We start from the raw sequence: 25,705 nt of genomic DNA, 5'->3' as shown, positions 1-25,705 counted from the left end.
CACAGATATACGAGTAAGTCGTATTCTATTCTCAAGTAGCTACATTATGTATTATCGTTTTACGAATTAATCAGCTACTATTAAATTAACTAAAATATTTAATTTAAAGACCCATTTGAGAATTGTAGAGCACAGTGTAAATATCGCACTTATCTTTTCTACAGATACCGCGCGCACACGATGACAGGGACGCCCCTGGGCTCGCCTCTGGACTCGCCGGACCCTCAGCTGACGTTCTCCCTCGCCACCCTGGACTCGCAGCAACGCCAGGTATCCGCGTCCAGCATCCAACGGCACTCTAGCCTGGCTCTCCTGCCAGCCAGCTCTTACCGCTCCCACCTCAACATGCTCGTAGAAGAACGCCCCGAAAAAGAAGTCAGGGTTAGTTTTGATGTCCGCACAAGCTCAGATTCCCCCACACCGCAACCTGTCAGGGGCCCACTCAGCACTGTTTGGAGAACAGCTCCCACACCAGAAACACCCTCAGCAAACTTATCCCCAGCTGAATCGCAAACGTTTTCGTCCCACTTTGTCTCATCCTCCAGTATTGAAAAGAACGAGGAGAGAGCCACGTCCCCGAGTGCTCAACTCACCCCTGAAGGTGGTGAAGACTATTCAGAAACTTCTCCATGCAGATGGGAGTCTTTTGAAGCAGATCTGGCTTTAGCAGACTTAGACGTCGATCCTTCTTATAAACATGCAGTGGAAGAACGGATCTTTTTGCCCGATGATCCCTTGCTGCCACGAGTGGCCCTGCCAGAACGGCCGACTCCCCCTGCTTATTTAGAACTTTGATCCGCGGAGTCAGATCCGGAGTTAGCAGACTCCTGCTTTCCCCGGAGATCTGGCTACAAATGGAGATAAATGAAACGTCGACAAACACTACGACCTTTCCAGTGGTGTTCTGTGCTCCTGTGGCATTAGATGGTGTTTAGGCAAAGAATCCACAGAAGCAGTGAGCTTTTGTCGCGTAGACGCCCAGAGGGCGCGAGCAAAGTTTGTTGGATTGTTAAAAATTGCTTATAGATGAGAATAAGGTTGTGGTAAAAATTTTGAGAGACATATTTTCGAACATTAGCAGTATTGAAAAGAAATCTCGGTATTTTGATTATAATAGAAAATTATTAATAAGTCTGATACCCACTTATGATATTACAGTGTTATTGTATTAATATGAAAACCCAACCGAGTGCTGCAAAAGTTTTCTCAGAACTGATATAATCCACAAATGGGGTAATTAGAGGTACAACTTGCTTAAGTATTAACCAATTATAATGCCAATTTACATTTTAACAAATAGTAATCAGTGTCAAAATTGTAACTGTAGGGTACCAAGCCGTAATAATACTTAAAGACTTCGAACCTAGCTCGTTTTATAATATATTTTTGCTTCTTACGTCTTCCGTCCTTTAACTTTGACGAGTTACGCTTTTCTTCTAAAATTACTAATTTCAGAGGCAATTTTGAATTTGTTTCTACACTATCTTCTTCTTATGAATGTACTAATGACATTTTATTCAACATAATATTATTGTGTAACGGAGTAACTACCTAGATGACATTCTTTTCCACTGTATCGATGTTGTAAGCATGTGACTTCAGATTCTTACATTGTAAATCTGTACATAACATGGAATCACTTGTACAGGTCATGTGGATATTTGGCGATCAGCTTCGCGAAATCAAATCATGTAGAAAATCATCGTAGATTTTATGTAAAGCAATTATAATTTGAACATCGCTTCTTTTCGCACTTCGCCTAGAAATTAATGTGTTTACTTTGAACAATGGTAGTCGGTGTAACACTTCAATGTGATATATTTTAGCTACTGCTTTTTGTTTTTGTATAATATAAACATATAGATAAATATGTGGATCATGTAATAGCAGATGTATATTGATATTAGACTACGCGTATTATATCGCTAGCATCGCAAAATGTTCACATAACCTAAACCCGGGTTTTTATGTGTATATGACCTCCTTTTTTACAAAAAGAATTCGTAGTTAGAATCAATAATTTTCGATGTCTTTGGCTGTGTGTAAATTTTAATATAGTAATAGAATACAAAAAAGATAATTTTGAGAAAACATTTTACTTGAAATTCTGGGTTCTTTGTGACATTTAATGGACTTAAAATATAATAAATATGAATTTGGATGTTTATGTTTAGATCGGAGCAGTATATTTCTAATATCCGTAATAAAGTGATTTTGTCAATGGCGAAAACTACTTTTTTTATTTCAATAACATCTGCAGGAAAAATTTTGCGACGCTAACGATTTCTTGGATTTTTTTATAACGACTTACCATTTTTCTGTGTATTCCATTTAATATTTATCCATACCAAGCAATTTATTTATGATGTTTAACTTATTATAATTAACCCTTTATTACTTTACTAAATGTGCTTTTTATAAAATGTACATACAAATTCGCACCAGCACGTCGCAGAAATTTCAAATTAACTTATTTTTATTTCTAAATAAAAGTCGCTTAAACAGCTATTACATACAAGGCACAATGCACACCGTGTTTGACCCAAGAGAGTAAGTTTTTTCTCACATTCTAATAAAGTTATTTAAATTAACCTATGATTTTTGGATCGTTAAATATCCACATTAACCTTTTAATATCAAATTTTGGACTTCCCTTCATCATTCGTGGGGAAGACCAAAATTTTCAAACACTAAAAAATACATTTAATTGAATAATTTTTGAAATCAAATAAAGTACAGTCGCCTTAACATAGGCACATTAAATTGTAGACGCGCCGAAGTTCTGCCGAGACTCAAACCGGCGCTGGTGGTAGTGCGACGGAAGGCGCAAGGAGCACCAGGAGTAGGGGGTCTACCTTGCACCTTCAGAGGTGGATGACGCAACTGCCAGAAGCCGAGGAGATGGACCCTCCTGAACCAGATATGGAGGTAAAAGATCATGCTGATGATCAACATTTAAGTACTAGAGCACGCAATAAACTGTAACACGAACGTAAAGTTACAATTACAAAATTGGGTTTGCCTTCGTTTTTGTCTTGTACTTCCAAATTGCAAAAGTTTAATAGCAGAGTCTCAGACGACTCTTCTAAAGTTTTGTGTAAAAGTTCTGCGGGGTTCAACACTAACGCTATACGTATCATTATCATTAGATGTTCACACACTTCACATCACACGACTAAATAATAACACAACTTCCGTAGGCTGATAAAACTTTATTAAACCAGTTATGCAAATCACCCTATAAAGTCCAAAAAAAATCAAATGTTAGCGCGAGTCAATTACGGTCAACGCCATCTATTAACGAAAATTGGAACTTAGTTCCGCGCGGGGGTGGCGCTACGAAAAGCGCAAATACATTTTATCTTAATCTAAACATTGCCGCCAGCCAAGGACGACTTAGTCCTTTCAATAACATTAGGATTCTATAGGGAGCATACATATTTTAGTAATAGGACGTTTCAGAATCGTGTCACGGCATTTAACTGTCACTACACGTACTAAACCATCATTTCCGGGATGGATCTCTGTTACTCTACCTAGCAACCACTTAGAGGGAGGAAGGCACTCATTTTTGACAATTACTAAATCGTTTACCTGAAGGGACCTTTGCGGAGAAGACCATTTGTATCGATTTTGAAGAGTGACTAAGTATTCCTGAGTCCAACGCTTCCAAAATGACTGTAACATGTGCTCTACATGTTGCCAACGATTAAGTCTATTCATCGGTATATCGATTACATCTTCATGAGGAACCACTGAAGGTGGACCTAACATTAGAAAATGACCAGGGGTCAGGGCGGTAAAATCATCTACTGAATCGCTTAAAGCAGAAATGGGACGAGAATTGAGACAACATTCTATCTGGGCTAAGAGGGTACTATACTCTTCAAAGGTAAGTTTGGTGTCTTTTGTAACCCGGTGAATATGATGTTTAGTGGAGCGCACACCGGCTTCCCACAGGCCTCCAAAATGAGGCGATCCTGGGGGAATAAAATGCCATTCAGTCCCGTCAGAAGCTAGAAGCTCTCTTAATTCTACAGGTAGGGACGCTTTACATTTATTTAGCATTCTAGCGAGCTCAAAATTGGCACCAATGAAATTAGTTCCACAGTCAGAATATAAATGAGCACAATGACCACGGCGAGCTGTGAACCTCTTAAAGGCAGCGATAAAGGCATTTGTTGATAGCTCAGACACGAGCTCTAAGTGTATGGCTTTTGTGACAGTGCAAATAAATATGGCAATATAAGCCTTAATTGAGGCAGCGGTTCGAAGCTTGGAAGATTTCAAATAACACGGACCGGCAAAATCTACACCACTACTAGAAAAAGGCTTCGATATAGTTACCCTGGCTGCTGGCAAGTTCCCCATCAATTGAATAGCAAACTTGGGAGAGTATCTCACACATGCAATACATTTTCTAACATGCAACTTTACTAAAGATTTAACATTTGTTATCCAATAGTTAGCACGAATAACATTTAACATAAGCAAGGGGCCTCCATGCAAAGTCCTTTGATGCGTTTGGTTCACTATCAATTTTGCTAAATGAGATTTTCCTGATACGATCAATGGGTTTTTAGTGTCACGTGGAATAGGCGCGTTTTTTAATCTACCACCAACTCTCAAAAGTTGATTCTCATCAATAAATGGATGTAAAAAGTATAAAGGACTTTTCTTGGAGATACCTTGACCAGTTTTCAAAGCATTAATTTCATCAGAGAAATAGCAATTTTGTGACATTTTAATACAAGAGTTCATCGCAAATCTTAGTTCATTAGTGGTAAGATATTGAGGATATTCATTGGATAGTTCGTTCTTAGAATTAATTTTAGCTTGAATTCTTAGTTTACAATTTTTCACAAACCGTAAGCAATATGCAATCACTCTTTTCAATCTCATTAAGTTGGAATATTTTTGTATAATCAATTCATCGGGTAGTTCATCAACATTAACTGCATGCGCAACGACTTTATACTCTAAATCAGTTTCATGCAATTCATTATTCACAATAATTTCATTAGAGGAATATAACCAATGCGGCCCACTCCACCATAGTTCATGTTCTGGCAGTTGTGCAGGAGGAATGCCTCGCGAAGCACAATCTGCTGGGTTGTCTTTAGAGTTTACATGATGCCATTGACTAGATTTAGTAACATTCAAAATCTCGGCGACGCGATTACCCACAAACGTTTTCCAACTATTAGGATGCTTCTGTAACCACGCTAGAACTATGGTAGAGTCGGTCCAACCATAAACATTACAATCAGGCACATTTAAACAAGTCTTAACTCTGTCCATTAATTTTGCTGTCAATACAGCGCCACACAACTCTAGGCGAGGAATTGAGACTTGTTTTATTGGCGCTACCTTGGTTTTGGCTGCCACTAATTTAACTACAATCCCGGAACTGTCAATTATGCGAAGAAAAACAACTCCTGCATATGCTGCGTTGGAGGCATCACTAAAACCGTGTATCTCAACCTTTAAATTCGTGTTTGTAATCCCAATCCAACGTGGTAAATTAATAGTTATCATGCGGTTAACTTCATCTCTAAACGACAACCATTCTGTTTGAAAATTGAAGGGAAGTTCGTCATCCCAGCCAACACCAAGGAGCCATAATCGCTGTAAAAATATTTTAGCAACAATAACCACCGGAGACAACCAGCCCAAAGGGTCATAGATTTTAGCTATGTCTGAAAGTACTATCCGTTTAGTCAATTTTTTCTGTGAATCTTGTGAAAAATTAATTTTTAATTCAAAACTGTCCTTTTTTGGATTCCATTTAACACCTAAAGCCTTTATTGAATTTTCCATCACAATATCAAATGACTCTTGTGGTTGGCTGCCGTCCTTTGGTAAGCTATTTAGAACATCAACTGAATTTGTACCCCATTTATGTAACACAAAACCTCCACTTTGTAACAACCCAATTAACTCCTTACACAAATTAATAGCGTCATTTTCTGTATCACATCCCGACAACAGATCATCCATGTAAAAATCGCACTCTAGAACACTCGCGGCGTTAGGATATTTACAACGCTCATCACTTGCCAACTGCTTTAACACTTTGATCGCGAGATACGGGGCACACGACGTGCCATACGTAACCGTACACAACCGATATTCACTGATTGGGTCTGCAGGGCTTTTTCTCCAGACGATTCGCTGATAATCCTGGTCTTCGGGTCTCACGAGTATTTGTCTATACATACGCTGGATGTCGGCTACCAAGCAGACTTTGTGTTGACGCCAGCGTAAGAAGATGTCACGAATGTCGTGCTGAAGAGATGGACCAATCAGTAACTTCTCGTTCAGTGAAGTACCTGAACTTGTTTCCACAGAGCCGTCAAAAACGACCCGCAGCTTTGTGGTTGTGCTGTCTTCTCGAAGGATTCCGTGGTGCGGGAGATAACAAACGTCAGACTTATTCAAGTCTGCCACAGGAACCTTTTCCATATGCTGTAGATCCTCGTACTCATCCATAAACCCCTTATAACGTTGCTGGAATACCTCATCGCGCTGGAAACGACGTTCCATGTGCAGCAAACGTTTGACAGCAAGGCTCTTCGATTCTCCGAGCGGTGTTCCATTCTTTTCAGTCGAGAACGGTAGAGCAACAATGTAACGCCCAGAGTCAGTGCGAGAATGCGTCTGTTCAAATATCTTCTCACACTGTGTTTCACTTGCTGTCTGTGTACGAGTTTGTGTGTGTAGCTCCTCCGATTCCCAGAACCGCTGTAAAATGTCATCTGTCTGAAGTTGGCTGTGCATAACAACGATCTCCTTCATTTCAGTGTGTGGTCCCTCAACTTTGCCTGAAATGAGCCAACCCAGAAGCGAGTTCTGTGCGATAATTGAGCTATATCTTTTGACACCATCCATCAAAATTTGTGCGTAAATCTCTGCTCCTAATAGAAGGTCTATCCCACTTGGTCGACTAAACGTGGGGTCTGCTAACGGCAATTTGTATAATTCAGAGGCGCAGGTTACATTTATCTCTTTTCTAGGTAAAATAGAAGCTAGGGTTTTCAGTACATGAGCTTTCACCTCCACTACAGGTTTGCCATCGTGTCGTGAGTATAAATTGAAACCCACGACTTCCTTAGATTCTGTACTGACCTTCGAATCAACACCTGTAACTCTGCTGTATAGATTTTCCCTGTGTAGTCCTAATTTCTGAGCGGCTGATGTTGTGATAAAAGACGCCTGTGAACCTTGGTCGATCAGCGCTCTCAGGGTGTGTCTTCTGCCATCTTTGCCTCGAATTTGTACCAATGCCGTAGCCAACAAGACCTGTGTTCCGGTTATATCAGCCTTGTATACCGCCAACTGGGATGTGTCATAATCTCCAACCTCTTCATCTTCTTCGTTATCAACTTGGGTAGCATGTGTTTGTTGTGTCTCTGTAGTATTCAGGTGCAAGAGTGAGTGATGACGTCGCTGGCAAATCTTACACGAAGTGTTTTGACGACAAAATCGGACACTGTGCTTCGGAATAAGACAGTTGAAGCACAGCTGTTTTTCTATAGCAACGTCACGTCGTTCTTCTGGACTCAATTTGGTGAAATCTTTGCAACTGTGTATATAATGGTCCTTACTACAGAGTGTACATATTGGTTCAGCGCTGGCCTTAAACGATTTCAACGGTGGAGTGCGATTCACTGTCGTTTCCTTCGGAGTGGTGATGTATAATGACTCAAGAGTTCTAAATCGCATCTCCAATAAATCCAGCAGCTCCTTAGTAGTTGGAATATCACGTGATCCTCCCAACCTCTGCTCCCATAGTCGATGACTTTCACTGTCGAATTTACCGACAATGATGTGCGTAATCAGAGGGTCCCAGTTTGTAGTCGATACGCCCACATTATTCAATGCGTTCAAAGTTTCATTTGTGGTGTCTAATAATGTGCGTATACCCTTGGCTGATTCTGACGGAAGTTTCTTCTGACCAATAAATCGTGTGATGTGTGCATGTACTATGAGTCTCTTATTATCGTATCTAGCCTCCAGCAATTCTAAGGCCTTCGTGTAGTTTGCCTCGGTTAAGGGAAATTGTCTCAACAATAACTCGGCTTCGCCCTTGAGATTGCTCTTCAAATAGTGGTACTTCTGGATGTTGCTTAACTCTGAGTTATTGTGAATTAATGATTTGAATAAATCATAAAAGCTAGTCCACTCATTGTAATTTCCCGAGAACGATGGTATTTCTATGGCAGGCAACTTAGTTCTCAAACCATATTTTGCTGGGGCGGTCACAGTGATGTTTTCACTGCCTTTGGTGACCGTGTCTAACTTGGGGGCCAATTCCTCTAAATGTTCCTTCATAAGAGTCTTCAGTTCTAAATAATCATCCTCACAGTTGTAATAAAAATCTTCTCTAAAATATTGCAAGTCTTTCCTCTCCTCTGTTGTAGCTAATTCCAGTATTTCCCAAATGATTTCTTTTAAATATTACGAAGTTTGACTCTAATAACTCTAATCTTGTGTCTATGTATGGTTTGGTGACTCTACTTTTCGATTTCTTATAATTGCTCAAAAGTCTATTTATTTGTGATGATAATTCCTCTTGTCCCCGTAATAGCGCTTGAATACCCATTTTAACTTATTATTTTTCGTATCAAAATTAAACTGCAAACTGTCTCTAATTGTTTAAGTCCAAATGTAGCAACAAAATGTTCCGAACTAATAGCACTTCACAAATTACAAGTTCTAAATTCGCAAAATTGTACTAAGTCTTTTCCCCATACAAAAGTCACTAAAATTTTTCTAAGTCTTTTCACCATATAAAATCCACCGAAAATTTTTCTAAGTCTTTTTTCCATACAACCGATTTCACAATTTTTCTAAGTTCTAAGACACTGGAATTTGCACTAAGTTCAATTTTCTTGCTAATTTATCAGAGTCACTCTACTTACAGTTTTCCTTGCTAGGCACACTAACCACAATCCGTAAAAATCACTGCGATCCAATAGTGCACTGCAATCCAATCCTTATATCCGGCTCGTTAAGGTCCAAATGTTCACACACTTCACATCACACGACTAAATAATAACACAACTTCCGTAGGCTGATAAAACTTTATTAAACCAGTTATGCAAATCACCCTATAAAGTCCAAAAAAAATCAAATGTTAGCGCGAGTCAATTGCGGTCAACGCCATCTATTAACGAAAATTGGAACTTAGTTCCGCGCGGGGGTGGCGCTACGAAAAGCGCAAATACATTTTATCTTAATCTAAACATTAGATGATAATATGCCTATCTTCTTACTCAAGCAATTATTGAAAAATATACATAGTGTCACAGAATGTAAAACATAGTATTGAGCGGAATTATTATGATAACTGTGACAAAGCTGTATTTATTGTTCTGCTTTCGCTTGATACGTATGTTCTGTGATGCTAAGTATAGTATTCACTAATAAACCTTTCTTTCTGCCTTTTTCTATTCCACATTTAGGATCGGCAGTCTCCGATATGACACATTAAATCAGCAGATGGACAAGTTAGTAACAATAGTTGCCACAAGTCCCATTGCAATTACAAAGATCCACACCAGAAATATAATTTTCAGATGTGGAGTGTTGAAGAGCTCAGGAAGAGATCCAAGGAGCTTAATCTATTAGAAGTAGCTGATCTAGTTATAAACGCTCCAGAAAATAAGGGCTCCTCACCTGCTGAGAAAAAAGAGACAGAACGAAGCCCGTCTAAAAGCAGTAATTCTGGAAGTCAGGTACAAAGAAACAAACCTACCGTAGGTATTTCAGTAATTAATACTCATTTCCATGTTATTATCACTATCATTCCATTTACAGATAACAGTCCGAACGAGTCCAGTGGTAGTTGACACGATCCCAGTATGCAGACAGTGCCACAAAAAATGCTTGTCAAAACCAAACAGTCCCTTAATATCCCAAAAAGAACCCCCCATACCCGTCAAACCAAAACCAGAGCCTTCGCCACAAAACTCGAACTCTAACAAAAGTTCAACAAGTGCGTGTAGTGCAAACTGTGGTAACCGTAAGCCAAAAAACTTTAGTCATTTAGAGCGAAAAGGTGCTATCAAGATACGTCCTGAAGATGCCCCATTAGCGGCCTTAAAAGTCATAGACTCAATTGAGCAAAGTCAAAAAATGCTCAAGTCTACGTCCTACGAATTGAAAACTGATTCACCTATTTTGAACCGAAGCGTCCACTCTCACTCAAGAAGCCATACAAAGAGCCAATTGGAATTGAGGAAAGAACACTCCATCAGATCGCCAAGTCCATCATCTAGCAGTAGAAATAATAGTCCACTATCAACTAGTCATACAACATGCAGTTCCATGGTATTTAATTCTAGTTCTAACGACTTAAGAATGTCTAACTCAAACATTGCCAATCAAGTACAATGTGTCATAGCACAAGAAAAATATTTGAATGAAGTGAAATGCGTTGAAAGCATTACATTGTCCAAATCCAAAATGACTACATCCAGTTACCCATCGCCAGCATCAGCTAGAAAGGAGCAGATTACACGACAAAAGGCTGAGAATGTACTTAATAAAGTATTAGGTATGAACATTATTACCAAAAGAGAAAATGTAGGTTCATGTTTAAGAACATCATCGGTTTTTTTAGAAGACGATTCCATTCACGAGGATGATAACGATTTTAAAATAGATAGAGGTTTAAGGAGATCCCCCAGAATGGGTATATCTGCTGTTAGTAAAATGAATGGGGATATAAATAAGAAGACTGAGCGCACAGAAGATTTTAATGCTAACACTAATCCGAGTGAGCTAGGTTCTGATGAAGATTTAGAGTTAGGACCGCTTATGCTGATGGGCTTGTCGGCCATCAACCCAGCAGCGCACCTGATGCGTGTGGAGCCGTTCAAAAGGCAGACAGTTGGAAATACCAACAATTTGTCGAGACCGGGCAGCCTTGGTTCGGTCAAGTCCGAGTCACCGGTCCCCAACATAGCTGTAGTCCCACCAACTCCGGATTACAACACCACCAATAAGACTGTAAGTAGTTTCCATTCATGATATAGTAGATCTATAAAAGACATTTTTATTATCTACACAATTTATTATTATAACAAAATTAATATCATTTGGCTAAACATCTGATTCTAGATGAAAACCCACTTCGATCTGATGTACTTGCAGGATTCACTGATAGATGACTCCCCAGATTCTCCTGATGTGCCGGAAGATCTGCCTTACATATCTCTCAAAAGGTATGTGATTGTGCTTATTAAGTAATTGCAAGAGATTGCAAAATAGTTGCAATAATAGTAATGCCATCACTAATTGCAGATACGGCACAATGTCAAGCCTGGAGAGGCTACCGTCCGATGAGACTGACGATGGCAACGTAAGACTGACGGCACAGGAGCCTGAGCCTATCAAACCTTACAACCCAGGTATTAGTAATATTATGATAGATACTAGTAAAAAAATTGCAATCCAATCAGTGCCTTTTAGCTAAAATGGAAATGTTATTGATCCAGTTACGGGAGCGGCTGGTGGCATCATGGGCTGGACAGCAAGAGCAGGCTCCTTCGTAGTGGAGAAAATGAATATCTTCAGTTACACAGAAAGCGTTCCAAACACATCTATTGCCCACAAACAACCATCGTTCTTAGAAAGGTATGTAATTATTCTTTAATATTTCCATTTCATGAACCTACCTATTTTTCCAGTAAATCGTCTTATGTTATACCGTCACTTACTTTGTCCTCTAACATTAAATTTCTGGCTATTTAATTTATATTTTACCCACTTTATCATGCTTAATAATTGAATCACCTTTCACTGTTTTTATTTGTCTACTAATTATCTTTCCCTTTATCTATTAGGAGGAATTCTTCATCACTTTGGGTGATATTGAAAACACGATAAGTATGTCTGGGAGCTAGTTTCAAAGTTTGTCTGTGTTATGTATTTAGGTGTATCTTTTGAGCTCATAGAATGTTTGTTACAAAGCCTTTAGTGAAATATTTATTATTCTTTTGAAAATATTTAATTCACGGGAAGACTTATTTGTTACTTTAATTTTGTTACAAAGTATTGTATAAATGCTAGAATATGAAAATCTTAGATAGATATCCTATTCTGTGATAGGTAATAATAATAGTAGTTCGTCTCCAAATACATAGATTCAATACATATAATAATATGATTTAGAGAAAAGTTGTACTACAACATTAGAATTTAGAAATACTTACGAGTTTTTAATTATGTTTTTAAAAATAATTTACAAAGATTAGAATTAGTTTTAGATCCAATTTTTATGTTGAAAAAGGACATAGCCAAAAATCTTATGTATGTTTCTTTCTACATGTTACTTTTGTTACATTTTGAAATAAATTATGTTTTGTAGATCAACTAAAACGTTACTTAACAATAATGTAAATCAACTTACAAAATATCTTAACTTTTAGCTAATTATTACTTTTGATTAGATTTGTTTTAGAATTTACATTTATTATAGTGTAATTATAAACATTTCACGATTTGTTTCTCTTTTAGATGTTTAGGTGTGAGTGATTGGAAATCAGCTCTTGGAACTGAAGAAGGCACGGCAGAGACGGGAGAAGGTAGCGGGGCAAGCGGAGAAGAAGCATGGGGAACGCCATCATCTGGTGACCTATCAGACAACCTGCCTGATTCTGAACATGGGACATTATCGGTACGTACTTTTGCTACCCACAATGGTTATAGTCATATTAGTATCATACCAAGTACTTATTAATGGTCTGTCTGATTGTTTCTTTTTTATCTTTTGAACAGAAATCTTTTCATTATTCCAGTCACCCACCAAGTCATCGTCGTCATACGCTGGCGATGATGACACGGAGTTGATGATGGACGAGCTTCTCATGGCACCCACAATAACCGGACCGACTACCCTCAGGCCGTTGTTACCAAGGTAATTTGTATTTTTTATATTATTGTATTTTTAATTGCCAATTTTAAGCCATTTTATCGTACTTCTCACGATATTATAATATTGTAGAGCTTAACAACTCAAATGCTTTTTAAATTATGTAGTGCAGTAGATTTTGGTGTATCGCTTTGCTTTTTTAATTACTTAGTCATTACTTTACAAGCAACACAATACATTTTAACATTTCAAAACAGAATACTAATGATACATTGTAAATTAGGGATGTTTTCAGGAGAAGGCTTGAGCCTCTCCTGGAAGAAGAATGTTCAGACAGCGGTAGTGAGGACAACAAGGCTACACCCACCAACTCGGATGACCAGGTGAATATCTGAATCGAACATTAACAAATAGAATGATATAATACTAAGTAATGTGGTAAAATAATTTAGACTGTGATAGACAATTTGAAATGTGTAATATAACTATTTGTAATATGACCAAACTAAATGTTATTAACTTTTGTTTCATCTGTCCAATTTTAAGCTTCTAGTGTTTCTCTTTTAAATGCAATGGTTTAGTTTTATATCATCATAAACTATGATAAAATTTGACAGATGACAAAAATTTAGATGTGCAAATTAATAATGTGTACCTACCTGATAATGTCATAGCATGCCAATATTGTACAAAGAATACTGAACAAAGCATGCGTGTTGCATGAAATACATTTATATTTGTTTAAATTCCATAGATACGTATTCGACCGAAACACATCACTTAGAACTTTGATATGACTGAAAATATTTTCATGTCCAAAAACCTCCTAACTCCTATTCATGGGACATTCCTGAATCAATATAGCGTTGGCCAAAGCCGTATTTCAATAGTATGGGTTAGAAATCGAGAGCAAAATTTCAAAGTAGATTCACCGAAAGAGTATTGGCAAATCGCGACGCGTAGTCTGTAGCTAGGTTAAATCTCACATTGTGACTGGTCCGCTGGTGCGGCGCTTGGCGCAGGGCAGCGTGCATGGCCTCGATGCTGACGACTGCTGCGACGTGCCGCGCCGGCCGCCCTCTGCTTCCGAGTCAGGTGGGTTGAACTACGTCGGTGAGTTATCTAGACGATATCACACTATTCTCTGTAAACCGAACAAAACATTTATGGTACTTTCTAATACTGATGAGCTAATTGCGACTACTATTTATTTAGAATTTATATTTTGTATCTAATGATATTGATTATTCACATTCAAATGACGTTTTGATCTATCACATTACATCACGATTCAAAAACTAACAAAACACATTTTAACAGCAAAATGGACAACTTGAAAATTTTAAGGTGAGAAAGACAAAAATGTCTCTTTCACTTTTATACTTTTTATTACAAATGTTAAAACACATTTTAATTATTATATTTGCTATGCACGAATGCATGTCAAAATGTCCTTATAACACAAGGTGTTAGTATTTAGTGACAGTTTGTACTATATCCTTTCCAGGTATATTGATGTTGCCCTAGCACGAATACATAGTAGAGTTTTGCACCTCACATAATACATTATTAGTAGTTTTATTGAATCTAACATAATGCGAAAAGTATTCATTGCAGTTTCAGAATTCAAGCGAGCTCATGGTACTGATATGTCACAACATAAAATTGTTGGATCAGTTATAGATAAACAGAATGCTATTCAATCAAGACTATACATTGCTGATTGGGAAAGTAGACCGTAAAATTTCGGACTTAAGGTTGAAACTTCCGCAGAAGCAGAGGACGGGGGTGCGGGCGCCGCACAAATTGCTGGAGGGGAGCCAGGTGGTGGCGCCGAGTCAGAGCTGAGCCCCGATCGGACGCCCACCAACGAAGTACCTTCGATGCCCTTACAATCTGGTATGTTAATTGAAAGAAAATACGCAAAATTTCTAAATTCTTAGAGCGCTTTCACATTAGGCTGTTAGTAGCGCGACTGCAGCGTGGCAACGGCGTTTTTATTATGTGAAGGCATGCATCCGCTGTCAAATAGATGAAATTTTCGGCAGCGTGTATGTCGCGCGTTTGTCGCGCTGCTTAATCGCATAAATGTGAAAGCGCTCTTAAGTAACTTCTTAAATTGAATAAAAACAATAAGCAAACGTCTCTGACTATAAAACCTAACTAGATTAGGAACGATATAGTAATTATTAAGGCTAAGGGCTATATTTCACCGGGACACCATGGCGGCGCAACCAGTCGCCCGCTACCAACAAAACGTATACAACTCTATAGAGAGTTACTCACCTGGTGTCCGTTTGGTTGCGCAAAGCTGCATAGAATAGAATAGAATAGAATACATTTTGTTGGTAGCGGCGACTAGTTGCGCCGCCATGGTGTCCCGGTGAAATATAGCCCTAAGTTACAGTACAATCAAAGGGGGAGCACTAATTCAGCAGTGGACTGAAATAATGAAGTTTCAATAGGGGCTATAAATGCATGTCGACATTACGTTAATGATTTTCTGAAGTAACAGAGCCCTTCATCATTCATCCAACAGTTTCAAGAGAGTGTGTGGAGGTGCGTGCCGCTGCTGCTGCAGCCGGTCGTCGGGGCTCAGCCAGCTCGGCAAGCACGCCCTCCACACTCGAGCGTACCACAATACACAACCCTACACCACATCACCCACTTTCACCAGGTAAGTGTGTATCATCATCAAGTCATTTGGTCTCCTCTGCAGGAGTACGACCCTCTTATTTACCAGTCCATTACATAAATAGCTTCTGAGACTTAATTGTAATGTCCTGTAATAAAAATCTCACCATGTTCAATCGTATGGTAGTTATAAACGAAAGGCCTTGACAAAGGACTGAGTTTCTTCAGCCTTCTTTTTTCTATATTTGGCACTGGTATATTTTTACTGATGTCGAATTTGAAATCTGTCCTTTTTGTTAGTTTATCACTATCACCCAGTAATCATCACTTACATAAATTACTGCATATCCCAAAGTAAGCCTAAGCCTGTTCATATGACTTCACATTACTTAACTACACACCAGTACCAAGCACAGTGTAGAAGAACCTAACACTTCACTCATTCACGATGATAACGTTGGTGATGCTTCAACCACAGCTTCGGAGCCAGCACAAGTGGAGGAGCCTGTGCAGGAGGAAAAGCCGCCGACTCCGGAGAGACTCAGTCCGCGCGCCGAGATGCGCTTGGCACTGGACCAGGGGAAGGACATGCTGGCGGACCAGGAAGTGCCTTGGGTAAGCTCCTGGTCTTTTGAAGAAGAAGATTAAGAATTGCTCTTTAAAGAGGAGAAGCCGCCGACGCCGGAGAGACTCAGTCCGCGCGCCGAGATGCGCTTGGCACTGGACCAGGGGAAGGACATGCTGGCGGACCAGGAAGTGCCTTGGGTAAGCTCCTGGTCTTTTGAAGAAGAAGATTAAGAATAGCTCTTTAAGAAGGAGAAACCGCCGACGCCGAAAACTCAGTCCGCGCGCCGAGATGCGCTTGGCACTGGACCAGGGGAAGGACATGCTGGCGGACCAGGAAGTGCCTTGGGTAAGCTCCTGGTCTTTTGAAGAATAAGACTAAGAACAGCTCCTTAGGAAAGAGAAGCTGCTGAGGCCGGAGAGACTCAGCCCGCACGCCGAGATGCGGCTGACACTGGACCAGGGAAAGGAATTTGGGTAAGGAAATTCCCCTTAATCTTTTGTCGCTCGATAACAGAGATATCACTTTTCCTTAAGGAAGAAGGGAACTCGTGGTAGAAGCAGAATCGACAGATTTTATTTTGATTTGAAATTTCGAAGGTGGTGCCTCTTCCAGCCGGAAGCCCCACATTAAACACCCGTATAGATAGAGCACGCTTTTCACTCTTGACATAATTGGGTGTGAGTGAGGTCCATTGCAATGGCCTATCGCGATTGCTACATGGTTGCACGGCTCAGTTAACTATTTCATCCTCCTTCGTTTTTTGCAATAGCTCCCCTCCCTTTCGTATCCTACTTCTAATATTATAAATGCGAATGTTTGGATGTCTGGATGTTTGTTCCTCTTTCAGGCTAATATATTTTTAGTACCAAATAAATATTTTTTCTTTTTTTCAATAACTAATGAACGGATTTTGAGGAAACTTTACAGTATTATTCAAATTCAAATTCAAATTATTTATTTGCAATAAATAGGGTTTACAAAAAGGTGTTTCAAAGAGATAAATGTTGCTTTCACCTATTTAACTATGATAACACAGCATGCAAATTTTCGTCTTAAAACGACTTTTTATAAATTACAATAAGTTTTCAATTAGATAGTACAATATTATTAATTTAACGATTACCACTCATATATAATTGTATTCCGTACTAATTATTTATCATGTCAATTTAAAATTTATTATCCTTAACAGTATTTTCATAGAACAAATAATATAATGTCAAATTATGAAATAGTCAAATCACAAAAAGTCAACATACATTATCATTTTGGAATTCCGTAATACTATAATAGCATTTTTTTATCAGCCAATCTCGTAGATTCTTGGTCATCAGTTTTAAACATCCTTGTTTGAATTGCTTTGGGATCCTATTAAACAGTTTTACACACATGCAGTAACAACCTTTCTGGCAAAAAGTCGTTCGTAATTGACGATCCAGAACAAGCCTGTCGCTATTTCTTGTGTGTCGAGGATAGACCTCGGCGGCCGTTTTAAATAGTTCTGGATGTTGCTTGACAAATTTGAATACTTCCAAGATATACATACCCGGGACGGAAAGTATGTTCAGCTTAAAGAACAAAGGTTTACATGATTCAAATGGACCCTTACCACAAATTGCTCGTATGCACTTTTTCTGTGCGATAAATACCCGATTTATATGGATACTATTGCCCCATAGAAGAAGACCATAATTGATATTGGAGGCGACATATCCATAATAGGCAGCCAAGGTTACTTTGAGAGACGTCACCTTTCTTAGTCGCCTTAAAACGAAGACAAATCTATTGATTTTGCTGCACACTTTATCAATATGGCCGACAAAGTTTAGATTCTCGTCCAATACTATACCCAGAAAAGTAACCCTGTTAGTTTTCTCGATATTTGTTTTATCATATTGTATATTTAGCATTTGTTGTTGGTCCTTTTATATTAAAATTCATAAAATTAGTTTTAGTCAAGTTAACATGCAGATTTATTGTACTAAGATATTGAATTATATTTTTGATTGTGTCATTGATGTCATTTTCAAATTTACCTATTTAAATTGTCATTATGGGTGGATTTAATTATAATAGAAATATCATCAGCAAACATTATGCACCGATGTTTTGTCACTCTCGGCAGATCATTAATATAAAGCAAGAACAAAACTGGACCCAGCACACTACCCTGAGGTACTCCAAATTTATTTACTTTATAGGTAGATCGATACGATGCATTTATATTTTGTTCATTTACCTTATTTATTTCTACGCACTGATGTCTGTTTTCTAGGTAAGTTTTTAGCCAGGATAGGCAAAGGCCTCTTATTCCACTCGTTTCCAACTTGTCTAATAAGACCTCATGAACCACGAAATCAAATGCCTTGGACATATCGAAGAAGAGCACCGATGTATGCTGTTTTTCATCAAGTCCAAGGATAGTATTGTGAACTAGATCAAAGCATGCAAGGGTAGTTGATTTTCCCTTTTGAAATCCGTATTGTTCAGGTGTGATGATATTGAATCTCTGAAAAAAGTCCATGAGCCTCCCTTGCATGGCTTTCTCAAATATTTTGGATATTACAGATATTAATGTCACTGGACGATAGTTACTAATATCTAACTTGTCGTTCTTTTTGTAAATTGGTTTTACTATAGAGAACTTCAGAGCATTAGGGAAGCATCCTGTTTCAAAGGATAAATTAATCAGAAAAGTTAGAACCTGTGCTAATTCATGTTTACAAAATTTAATAACTTTTGTAGATATTTCATCATATCCACAGGAGTTTGAATTATTTAGAGATTGAATTATTTTGGTGGTTTCTGATATGTTCATAGGTTGTAGAAAAATAGAGTTTGGTACGCAATTAATTGTTGATTTTATTAATCGTTTTTTATCAGAATCATATGAGTACCTATCATCAGTTAAGTTTATATAATAGTCGTTAAATATTTCTGCAATTTTATTTCCCTTTGATATTACATTATTTTCATGTTTTATGTCTGGAATAACATATTGAGGCAATTCATTTTCGGTTTCATCTTTAATAAGTCTCCATGACGCCTTGCAAATATTTTGACTGCGTTGAATATAATTATTATTGCAGTTTTTTTGGGCTAAACATATGCATTTCTTAAGTAATTTTGAGTAAGTTAAATAGGCATCTTTATTTTGACCCGTTTTGTGTCTGTAATATTTAAAACGTAATGATCTTTTCTTTTTTATGCAAACTTTCAAGCCTTTAGTGATCCATTTTAGTTTTACAGTTTTATTACTGGTTTTTATTCTAAGCGTAGGAAAACAAGATTTATAAATTATACAAAAGAGTTCATAAAACCGATCAAATGCTGCATTTATGTTATTTAAAGTGTATATATCGGAGAATGGCAGTGATTGTAAGTGTTCACGAAATTTAAGAATATTTTCATTGCAATAATTTCTCCGATGTGAGAACCAGTATTGTATTTTTTTGGTACGTTTTACCGGAAATGTTAATATTTGGGCAGTATTGTGATCAGATAGATGGAGAGGGATTGTTGTACCTAAGGCCTGATTGACGTTACTTAAAATATGATCAATATTGTTTATAACCTAGAATAACATAATTAGGCTATAATTTATGACGATCTGTGACAAACGAAATTACACGCGGGTGAAGCCGCAGGCAAAATCTAGTTGAAGTATAACAATGTGCTGTTTCCATATCTGCAGACCATGGAGCCGTTTCGGGCACGGGATGGCGGGTCCGACCCCTGGTCGTTTCGCGCGGCGTGCCAGCGCTCGCTCCTGCGGCGCGTGGCGAGCGCGGACGCGGTGACGCTGTGCCGCGCGCATCCGCGCCGCACCGCCCCGCATACTACTTCGCGCAGTTCTGTATATGCTTGGAAGCGTGAGTATACTTGAGATATTTAATAAAGCTCTGTCCTATATAATTATTGCCACCCCACCATGTAATCTTCTATACTAATATTATAAATGCGAAAGTAACTCTGTCTGTCTGTCTGTCCGTCTGTCTGTCTGTCTGTCACGCTTTCACGCTTAAACCACTGAAGCGATTTTGATGAAATTTGGCATAGAGATAGATTGAGTCCCAGGAAAGGACATAGGATAGTTTTTATCCCGGTTTTTGAAACACGGACGCGCGCGATAAGGTTTTTCTGTGACAGACAAATTTCCACGCGGGCGAAGCCGCGGGTGGAAAGCTAGTAATGCATAAATTACTAATAGTAACGTTAACCCCTTAAACTAATCTACATTAAGATTGCACCCTCAGAAGTCCGGAATTGGTAGACCCACAAAGACACCATTGATATAGTTATTGTTATTAACTTATCATAAATGGTTGAAATGAAAACCTATGAAAATGTTCACGTCATATCGTATTTTAAAGCTAGCAAAATTGCTGGCAGGAATTCGTGCATCAACACAGACAATTAATGGTCATGTTGTGCCAGCAAAATAGTCTACCTACTATGCACCGGCTTAACAAGTCTTTCATTAACTGGAATAGCCTCTTTCCACCACCATACTCTTAAAGAATTCACATAAAAAATGCATGACGACCACTCACTTCACCTCACAACAGACAACCCTAAATGCTTTCAACGTTTTTATTTTGTGTGCAGTTCCAGAAAACGAAACGAAGCTTATGGAGATGGAGCAACTGGCACGAGTGGAAGCTCAGATGATGCGTTCGCGGACGCGGTCTCTGTGCCAGAACGGGAAGATGTGAGTAATCACTGTCTCAATACTAAAGAATAGTGAAATCTTCTAATTGGAATCTTGTTCGTTTCAGCCAAATTACATCCACTACCTATCTACCTCTCTCAAGAATTACCATAACGACCGGTCCTACGCCGCACGCATCCAGAACCAAATGCTTCTGGCCACTGGGGCAGAACTTTTTTGCCCCAGCCGCCATCAGTTCTATGACTTATGTGCATGTGAATTAATGGAATAAAAAGATTAATGGAATACTCGTACATGAGCAACCTACCTTAAACCAAAATTCCTGTAATAGACATATTTTCTCGTATCTTGATGGTTGCTTGAAGGCCTTATACTGTGCAAATATCAGAATTTATAACGAAGAAAAATCACGAATGACAGCTATAGAATAAGACTGTTTCTGTATCCAGAATGGGTTTCCTTCGGCGCCGCGCGTCGTCCGATAGCCCCCGCCGCGAGCCGCTGCTACTCGGCTCGTCTCGTCCGTTCTCGCCTCGCCGCACCACTGTGAGCAACAACGGATATTACAAGATTTGCTTTGTCAATGGCTATGTGTAACGCACCCGCACACACACAGGCTTCTATGTGCCAATCAGCTGGATTTAAACCCAGGAAGTTTTTTCATTTGGGTTCTCCGTTAGGGCTTGGATTGTCTGGAGCATTGGTGGTACCTACTTGAATTTCTGGGGATTTTATCTTTAATTGGACATTTTAATACTATTCATAGAAAAAAGATAAGTAACGTGTATAACTAATGGAAAAACTTTCTTACTCAACATTTTGTAGTGAAACCATTACCAAACACTTCTTGGTTAAAGTGTGAATATAATTTTTAATAATTCCAAAACTAGTCAAAGAAAAACATAACTTTGTGGTAACTTTGTCAAGAAAAATATCCAAGGTTTGACACTGCCTAAATTGTATAGTTTAGTAAAAAAACTACATTAAAATAATGATTCAATAAAAATTGTTAAGCCTTTTTATTAATAAAATTAATCTTGAGATTGAAGAAAAATACTGTTTGAGTGAAAAATTCTTAGGTAAGTGTAATACGATAAGTAGTGAGATTGTGCGTGAAACTATAGTCAATGTATTGGCCAATGAAATTGCCTTTTAATCATTAGACCTTTTGGAATCGAATGCCATTGTTAAAAGTATAACTAAACATTTTTAGTATAAAAATATTTCATGTTTTTGATGAATTATATTCGCTTAAACGTTCTTGATATTTGGAAAAATTGTTATTCGACTTTCGAATATTTGGCACTAAAGAGCTCATGTCAATTGTTCTGTCCTTGCTTAATTAAATCTTAGAATTATTAAAGTTTAAATCCAGCTTTCGAAATTATGCTAAATTCTTTGTTTTGTTGGTTGTTTGTTGAACTGATCTGTCCATTTTGATTGGAACGAGTGTTCTCAAAAATATATTTTTACCAAAAATTCATTGCGCTTTTAATTCTTCATCCTGCTATGCCCTTCCTTTTTTGATATCCTTGTTTGTTTTTTTGGTCGCTGCAGTTGTTACCAGCCTGCGCTCTTCTTTACCTTCAATAGATGTCACTAAATTATTTAGTATTCAAAATATAGAACTCACATCTTGCATAGAGCAATAGATCACAATAAAACACTATGCAACTCACTTTTTTGTCTGACGCTGCCTTTTCAGGCTCTCATCAGACAAGAAAATTTTTAGACTAATCTATTATGTATTGTGTGTTAACTGTAATATTTTCCAGGAGAAACAATTCGAGAAACGGTTCTGGAAACAAGTGACCAGAAGACGTCAGTCATGTGGCTCAATAAGCCAAATTTAAAAAAGAACTGTAACTTAACAAAAATGGTGTTCATGTCTTTACTAAGAGACCGCTACTAGCACTAGAATTTAGAGACTGTAATGTGTAGATAGCAATTCGTGTTTCATAAACCGATGGATCTAATAACGAAAATGGTGGTGCGAATAATAAAGTTGAAGGTGCATTTACAAACTTTGACGATTGTGAAGAAGATTGTGATATCTAAGTAAATTTCGAACTGGAAAGATTGCCAAACGATGCCGCAGGTGTAATAGATATGCCAAATAAACTGACGAATGGGACCTGTCGACTTTACTTCATATCGTAGATAGAGGAAGCCAATATAGTTAATATTTGGTGTAGGTACTTAGGAATTTTAGTACTCAAATAACTATTATGATTAAAATTGTACATACCTTTTCAAGGAGAGTTTTGGTAGATGTACAGTATGTATATTGATTAATAGATTGTTTTAAAAGATGCTTGTTGAAATAGATATCTTCGTACAAATTGTTTTTGCTACATGTCGTGTAACGCTGTTATAGTGATTACTGTTTTTCTTATTATCACTGTTGTAAAATATAATATTGTTTCTTTATTGTAACTGTAATTATGTCCAATTTTTATTATAATGGATCAGAGCTTAATTTTTTGTCGCACAATTTTAGATGAATCGAGAAAAACAAGAATCATCTATTTGTATGAAACTAGGATCGTAATGCTTTTTAAATGTATAATCAGACGATTGCTCTTAAAATTTTAAAATACTTTTGTAGATACATGTGAAAACGTACGATTGAATCGAATTTATTAATTTTTAACCATATTTTAACACATTCTGTTTATAATATTTCCTTATTTAAAATGTTCAAAATAAACTTCTTAAATTTCTGGCCATTTTCATTTTCCTACTAGAAAAATAAACCTACCCGCCATTTCCAAAGGGTTCAAAAATTGTATGGATTAAAAAAACAAAAAATTGTTAAGGTACGTATATTTGATTTAAAATATCGGAGCCATTATGAGACTATGTGAAATTGTGAATACAAGATTTACATTATCTAAGTTGTAGGAAAGATAATGTATGTCTAGCACCATGACACTGATTTTCAGAAAATATAATTTTGAATCAATCTGAATAAAAAATATTTTTAGGGAGACGTAACAACCCGTCTGTGTATGTACAGTGGAATATACAGCGTGATTTTATATAATGAAATATAAGAATATATTATAATAAACTAATATAATATTGTCACGTTATAATCTATCAACTATATTTAAGAAATATGTAAGTAGGTATACTGTCTCCTTTGAAAAATATGAGGTCCCTAAACTAAAATTAGTTGAGCACTCTAGCACAAACCCTCAAAAACCCACACACACGTAGCAACAAAGGCAAGAAATCTGTATGTGTATACACATAAAATAGAATGCTTAAAATTATAAGTGAATCACCAGACAAATAGTGTGAAGGTGTATACAATTTTATCTTGCCTTAACTGCTAAGTTTCACAACCCAGTAAAGTAGTTATGTACATCAATATAAACCACATTATATTATTAAGAAAAGCATTTAAAAAAGAAAATGTATAAGTATTAGGCTCTTAACATAAATTTTAGACAATTCATTCAAATAATGATTGACTTTAATAGAAAAGCTATGATTTGTGTTAATTGTAAAATCAAAAGTTTTGGCACAAAGTTAGTACTTTATTCTATTTATTTTAGTACACTTATATAATAACGCTTTTTATCGATCATTTTGTATATTAATGGTAAATTGACACGACGTTGCATAGGTATTACCTTATATTACTATAAAAATATAGAACCTAAATAATATCATTTTTCAATATTATAAAAATATTTGTTATCAAAAAACTGTAAGTTTTTATATAATTTGTCGAAAAAAATATAATTAATGATATTTGAGATTATTAATTCTTATTTTATACAGTTATCACGATTGGACGGAATGATGATTGTATAATTTCATAAATTGGAATGTACACACACTTATTTAAAACGGCAGTGAAAATATCACTTAAGTGTTTTCGGTCTAAAATTCTAGACCAATAATAATTTACTATTTTATTTTCAAAATATTTATAAGTATACTGACATCTAGCGGCAACTGTTGACTATCAGACTAGAGCCAGCGACATCTGTTGGCCCTGAATCGCGAACATATTTATAACTTTAAGTTATATCAGGTATTGTATGTTATAACTTTAAGTTATATCAGGTATTTTGAATATTGTATTTTTTATTCACGCCATTCCCTGGACGCTTGGAATGTGCGGACTTCAGACGACGTGAATGTGGTCAATCCTTGAGGACCTGAAAAATAAAATTACAATGTCAATAATACCACAAATAAAAAAATATCATAATGATTGTAAATTATGAAACGCCGAAACTTCTTGGAAGTGGTTGATTAGAACTAAAAATTTAATGGCCGTTTTCAACATCAATCCCAAATTTTTAGGGGACCCCTTTGAAAACAAAATTCCTGGTAACACACCATAGGGGGTCACTTAAAATTAGGGATTGATGGTTAAAACGGGCATAAGTCTCACATGACTGGCATAGGATAGGTATTTCTTTTCCCCATGTGGATGAGATCCCTTCTTACGTTAAAATTCGGCTACTACAACTACTTTCTCAGGACATGACAGGATAAGAAATGGTCCGGAATCCAACACTAGATTCCAGGCTAAGATAGGCTGATGATGATGACAGTGTACTGAGCACTGTCGATGATAATGTTAATGGTGATGGTGATTATGGAGTTGAGGGCACCAGACCACGTGGTAGATCACCAATGAGATGGACGGACCAGATCAAGGCCGCAACTAAGTGCTCGGTTAGCGAATTAGCGAAAGTACCCGGAAAGCAGCAGTCCGCGAGGAATGGCGGCGTATTACGAGGAACATCACTCTGAATCGTGATTCAAAATGATGGCCACGACCACTCTGACAAGAGTGTACCGACTGAGAAGAAGAATGAATATGGGAATGAGGTATGGGAGCAGCACGGGAGAGGTGATATTGACATAATAATATTATGACGCGACAAAGCATACAAATCTGAAGAATATCTGAAATCTCGCTGAT

The 25,705-nt window shown here is 37.4% G+C and overlaps 5 protein-coding genes across 7 annotated transcripts in view; 4 read left to right on the top strand and 1 right to left on the bottom strand.

Annotated features, from left to right (window-relative positions):
• LOC135078129 (uncharacterized) overlaps nucleotides 1-2,211 on the top strand; it is a 49,255-nt gene extending 47,044 nt beyond the window's left edge. The window contains exon 15 of the mRNA XM_063972718.1: nucleotides 165-2,211. Within this exon, the coding sequence (XP_063828788.1) occupies nucleotides 165-795 (631 nt within the window). The 3' untranslated portion in view covers nucleotides 796-2,211. The remainder of the gene's footprint in view (nucleotides 1-164) is intronic.
• Nucleotides 2,212-2,782: 571 nt separating this feature from the next.
• On the top strand, nucleotides 2,783-11,482 carry LOC135078122 (uncharacterized). Its single transcript, XM_063972706.1, has 5 exons — nucleotides 2,783-2,928; nucleotides 9,582-9,740; nucleotides 9,823-11,016; nucleotides 11,128-11,231; nucleotides 11,311-11,482. Exons 1-5 carry the CDS (start codon nucleotides 2,875-2,877, stop codon nucleotides 11,480-11,482), a joined length of 1,683 nt encoding a protein of 560 aa, XP_063828776.1. The 5' UTR covers nucleotides 2,783-2,874.
• Nucleotides 11,483-11,515: 33 nt separating this feature from the next.
• On the top strand, nucleotides 11,516-16,073 carry LOC135085987 (uncharacterized). The gene is made up of 7 exons (XM_063980778.1): nucleotides 11,516-11,643; nucleotides 12,526-12,685; nucleotides 12,807-12,925; nucleotides 13,164-13,263; nucleotides 14,657-14,779; nucleotides 15,420-15,557; nucleotides 15,993-16,073. The coding sequence occupies exons 1-5, from the start codon at nucleotides 11,528-11,530 to the stop codon at nucleotides 14,726-14,728; spliced, it is 567 nt and encodes a 188-aa protein (XP_063836848.1). The 5' UTR covers nucleotides 11,516-11,527; the 3' UTR covers nucleotides 14,729-14,779; nucleotides 15,420-15,557; nucleotides 15,993-16,073.
• Nucleotides 16,074-19,448: 3,375 nt separating this feature from the next.
• Nucleotides 19,449-23,477, top strand: LOC135078114 (uncharacterized). The gene is made up of 5 exons (XM_063972693.1): nucleotides 19,449-19,460; nucleotides 19,777-19,954; nucleotides 20,691-20,793; nucleotides 21,204-21,300; nucleotides 22,530-23,477. The coding sequence occupies exons 1-5, from the start codon at nucleotides 19,449-19,451 to the stop codon at nucleotides 22,605-22,607; spliced, it is 468 nt and encodes a 155-aa protein (XP_063828763.1). The 3' UTR covers nucleotides 22,608-23,477.
• Nucleotides 23,478-23,563: 86 nt separating this feature from the next.
• LOC135079879 (titin) overlaps nucleotides 23,564-25,705 on the bottom strand; it is a 104,377-nt gene continuing 102,235 nt past the window's right edge. For all 3 annotated transcript variants that reach the window (XM_063974521.1, XM_063974508.1, XM_063974517.1), the window contains one exon: nucleotides 23,564-24,929. In XM_063974521.1, the coding sequence (XP_063830591.1) occupies nucleotides 24,856-24,929 (74 nt within the window). In that variant the 3' untranslated portion in view covers nucleotides 23,564-24,855. The remainder of the gene's footprint in view (nucleotides 24,930-25,705) is intronic.

Source organism: Ostrinia nubilalis, chromosome 2, assembly GCF_963855985.1.
Source record: "Ostrinia nubilalis chromosome 2, ilOstNubi1.1, whole genome shotgun sequence".
NCBI lineage: Eukaryota > Metazoa > Arthropoda > Insecta > Lepidoptera > Crambidae > Ostrinia > Ostrinia nubilalis.
This window is presented reverse-complemented; position numbering and strand designations above follow the sequence as displayed.

Coding starts and splice junctions, on each gene's coding strand:
- LOC135078114 (XM_063972693.1), top strand. Junction 20,794..21,203: donor CTGTGCCAGAACGGGAAGAT/GTGAGTAATCAC, acceptor TTCTGTATCCAG/AATGGGTTTCCTTCGGCGCC. Junction 21,301..22,529: donor TCTCGCCTCGCCGCACCACT/GTGAGCAACAAC, acceptor AATATTTTCCAG/GAGAAACAATTCGAGAAACG.
- LOC135078122 (XM_063972706.1), top strand. CDS start 2,875: ATGACGCAACTGCCAGAAGCCGAGGAGATGGACCCTCCTGAACCAGAT. Junction 2,929..9,581: donor CTCCTGAACCAGATATGGAG/GTAAAAGATCAT, acceptor TATAATTTTCAG/ATGTGGAGTGTTGAAGAGCT. Junction 11,232..11,310: donor CCTTACATATCTCTCAAAAG/GTATGTGATTGT, acceptor CACTAATTGCAG/ATACGGCACAATGTCAAGCC.
- LOC135085987 (XM_063980778.1), top strand. CDS start 11,528: ATGGGCTGGACAGCAAGAGCAGGCTCCTTCGTAGTGGAGAAAATGAAT. Junction 11,644..12,525: donor CAACCATCGTTCTTAGAAAG/GTATGTAATTAT, acceptor TTTCTCTTTTAG/ATGTTTAGGTGTGAGTGATT. Junction 12,926..13,163: donor CTCAGGCCGTTGTTACCAAG/GTAATTTGTATT, acceptor ATTGTAAATTAG/GGATGTTTTCAGGAGAAGGC.